The 3310-nt window shown below is 49.1% G+C and overlaps 1 protein-coding gene across 1 annotated transcript; it reads left to right on the top strand.

Moving 5' to 3' along the window:
- Window positions 1-1111: 1111 nt before the first annotated feature.
- Window positions 1112-3059, top strand: LOC117418356 (3-methyl-2-oxobutanoate dehydrogenase [lipoamide] kinase, mitochondrial-like). Its single transcript, XM_034031311.3, has 2 exons — window positions 1112-2224; window positions 3017-3059. Exons 1-2 carry the CDS (start codon window positions 1293-1295, stop codon window positions 3057-3059), a joined length of 975 nt encoding a protein of 324 aa, XP_033887202.1. The 5' UTR covers window positions 1112-1292.
- The last annotated feature ends 251 nt before the right edge of the window (window positions 3060-3310 follow it).

Raw genomic sequence — 3310 nt, 5'->3', positions numbered from 1 at the left:
TAGCAGAAGAGTGACAGTTCCAGAGTGCACCAGAGAGTGTGCGGGAGGGGGGGAGAGGCAGAGAAATGAGCTTAGAGGGGTTGGAGGAGCAGCAGCGGAGGGAGGGCAGAGGACGAGGACGGGGGGACAGAACAGGGATGTGAGAGATAGTCATAGCAGGACAAGCAAGACAAAAGGCACAGTAGGAGCAGTGGGGTGGAGGATACAGACCTGACTAGTAGATGGCTTCTTCCAGAGCGCTGTTAGGTTCGGATCTAACTACAAGTAAGATGGCAGACAGTTAGCGTGAGGAATACAATAAAAAGATTTAAATAAAACAATATTTGTAATATTATGAGGAAAGAATCACTGAATCTGGAACGCAGCAGCCTGTGTCTCTGCTGAAGTACCACCCCTTAGACAAGGCCTGTCACTCAGGCTCCAGGGAAGGGGAGGCAAAGAAGAGTGAAAGAAAGAGTTGCCAGGATGAAAGGTAAGCTGGAGATTTAAAGTAACTGGCCTGCACCATTAACAAATGGTTTATTGTGAAGCTGCATGATATAATTTTTACAGGAGTTTATTTAATTATTATTATTATTATTATTATTTTATTTCTTAGCTGACGCCCTTATACAGGGCGACTTACAAGATACAAGATATCACATTATTTTTACATACAATTGCCCATTTATACAGTTGGGTTTTTACTGGAGCAATCTAGGTAAAGTACCTTACTAAAGGGTACAGCAGCAGTGTCCCCCACCTGGGATTGAACCCACGACCCTCCGGTCAAGAGTCCAGAGCCCTAACCAGTACTCCACACTGTACAAGCTAAAATGTTAATTAAATTTAGCACCCTTAAAATAAGTTTGTTTGTCTTAAATACTAGGTTATGAAAGAACGACCATTCACAATACGTGTGTGAGCGATGCTTGAACAGACATGGGCAGTTTGTATTGGTGCGGGATATGGAGCGAAGATCGTGTGTTGTGGCAGGGAGAAATACAGAAAATATATTTTTTTTAAAAAAACCTACCATTGTGACTTGGTAGAGCGAGTTCACGTTGAAAAAATAAGTTACTGTTTTTTTTTATTATTATTATTATGATCTGTTTATTTAGCAGACGCCTTTATCCAAGGCGACTTACAGAGACTAGGGTGTGTGAACTATGCATCAGCTGCAGAGTCACTTACAATTACGTCTCACCCGAAAGACGGAGCACGAGGAGGTTAAGTGACTTGCTCAGGGTCACACAATGAGTCAGTGGCTGAGGTGGGATTTGAACCGGGGACCGGTTAAATAATTATTCAGGATGCGGTACAGTGTGGCTGCAGGTAGAGCTCTTGGGGCACTTGGTGCTGTGAGTCGGGGGGTCGCCAGGGTGTCACTGGCTACCAGCTCCCGGGTTCTGCAGCCTGTTGTTGCCGCCGACACCGACACCATAGGCTGCAGGAGGTTCCGGTCCACCTCGACGGGTTACAACGAACTAGCTCGCGAGAGATCCAAGACAGTTACCTCTTTCTACAACCAGTCTGCTATCGATGTTTGTGCAGAAAAGCCCTCCGTCCGCCTGACCCCTGCCACCATGCTCTACTCGGGGAAGTCTCCAGATGGCAGTCATGTGCTGAGCAGTGCCAAGTACCTGCACATGGAGCTGCCTGTGTGCATTGCCCACCGCGTCAAAGGGTTCCGCAGCCTGCCTTTCATCATCGGCTGCAACCCCACCATCCTGCAGGTGCATGAGCTGTACATCAGGGCTTACCACATGCTGTCGGACTTCCCCCCGATCACTGACCTGGAGGCAGAGGGGCGCTACTGCAAGCTAGTGCGGCAGCTCCTGAATGACCACAAGGACGTGGTGACCATGCTGGCTGAAGGGTTCAGGGAGAGCCGTAAGCACATCCAGGACAAAGCTCTGATCAGGAATTTTCTAGACACCACCCTGACATCCCGTCTGGGAATCCGGATGTTGGCAACTCACCACGAGGATAATCCTGACTTTGTGGGGATCATCTGCACTTGCTTGTCCCTGAAGAAGATCATTGAGAAGTGGGTGGATTTTGTTCAGCGTCTGTGTGAGCACCACTACGGGAGCTCTTCCCGGGTTCGAATCAACGACCACGTGGCGGCTGGCTTCCCCTTCATCCCCTTCCCACTCGACTACATCCTGCCAGAGATGCTGAAGAACACCATAAGGGCAACGATGGAGAGCCACCTTGACACCCCCCACAACGCACCTCACAGGCAAGCCCACAGGCCCCCGGCCAGACTACAGGGGTCACTGGTGCGCGGTGAGCCGAGGACACCCTGGCCGACCTAGCCCTCCCTTCCCAGGGCGCCACCCCCTGGAAGCTCCTGTCCTCGGTTGGCAAAGGAATAGCCTGGACTCGAACTCGCGACATCCAGACTATAAAGCGCATCCTGCACTCCACGCAAAGCACCTTTACTGGATGCACCACTCGGGACCCCCTACGTCCGTGTTTATTTTGAATAGGAAAAAAAGGGCTGCCCCTCTGCCAACTATGGTATCAGGGGGAACACGGCGAGCTTGCAAACATAAACAAAAAGTACACAAGTATTACAGTCCCAATCCACGGTGCACGGAATTGTGCTCTTCAAAATCCGGGGAATTGTGGTGCGTCGTCTGTGCTGTGCAGTGAGGATAGTGCTCAAGGTTTTTGTGCTGGCTCTGTGGTGGCAGCTCCAGCTTATTTACTCCCCCACTGGAACACAAAAACTAACAAAGACGTAACACCATTCATTCATAAACAATAGCTCCAGCCGTACTTATGTAGATGTGTCCCTTTTGTACTCCTCCCTGCAATCGGCCCGGTGCCAGGGTTTCTCCAATCGCTGCCTGCCCTGTAGCTGATCGCAAGGGAGTCATTTCATGTACATGCAGCTACGCGCTTCCGTCAAGATGGCCGACTTCCGAGTCGACCTGTCTAGGGGGAAGCATACCACCAACCTTACACAGCGCCCTTTCTGGTCAGAAGGGAGATTGACAGCTCTGATTCTTTCTCTCTCTGTCACAAGTACAAACAAACAGAAACCTCATAGCAGCTGCATCGCACTGTGAGGCCTCAGATAATTTCAGGCAATGGGAGAGCACAACCTGCTAAGAGGAAGATCTCCACACCAGAAACCAGCCTCTGGAAACAGAGAGGCTATTTAGAACAATGGTACCCTTTTGAAACTCAATGAAAATAGGATATTAAGGAGACTTGCTTAAAATCATGTAAACAAAGCACAGCTCTTTTTAACAGGCATTTATATTAATTTGTATAAAAATCTATCAACTTCGGTTACTAACCAAAGTCACTGAAATGA

Source organism: Acipenser ruthenus, chromosome 13 (assembly GCF_902713425.1).
Source record: "Acipenser ruthenus chromosome 13, fAciRut3.2 maternal haplotype, whole genome shotgun sequence".
Taxonomy (NCBI): Eukaryota; Metazoa; Chordata; class Actinopteri; order Acipenseriformes; family Acipenseridae; genus Acipenser; species Acipenser ruthenus.
This window is presented reverse-complemented; position numbering and strand designations above follow the sequence as displayed.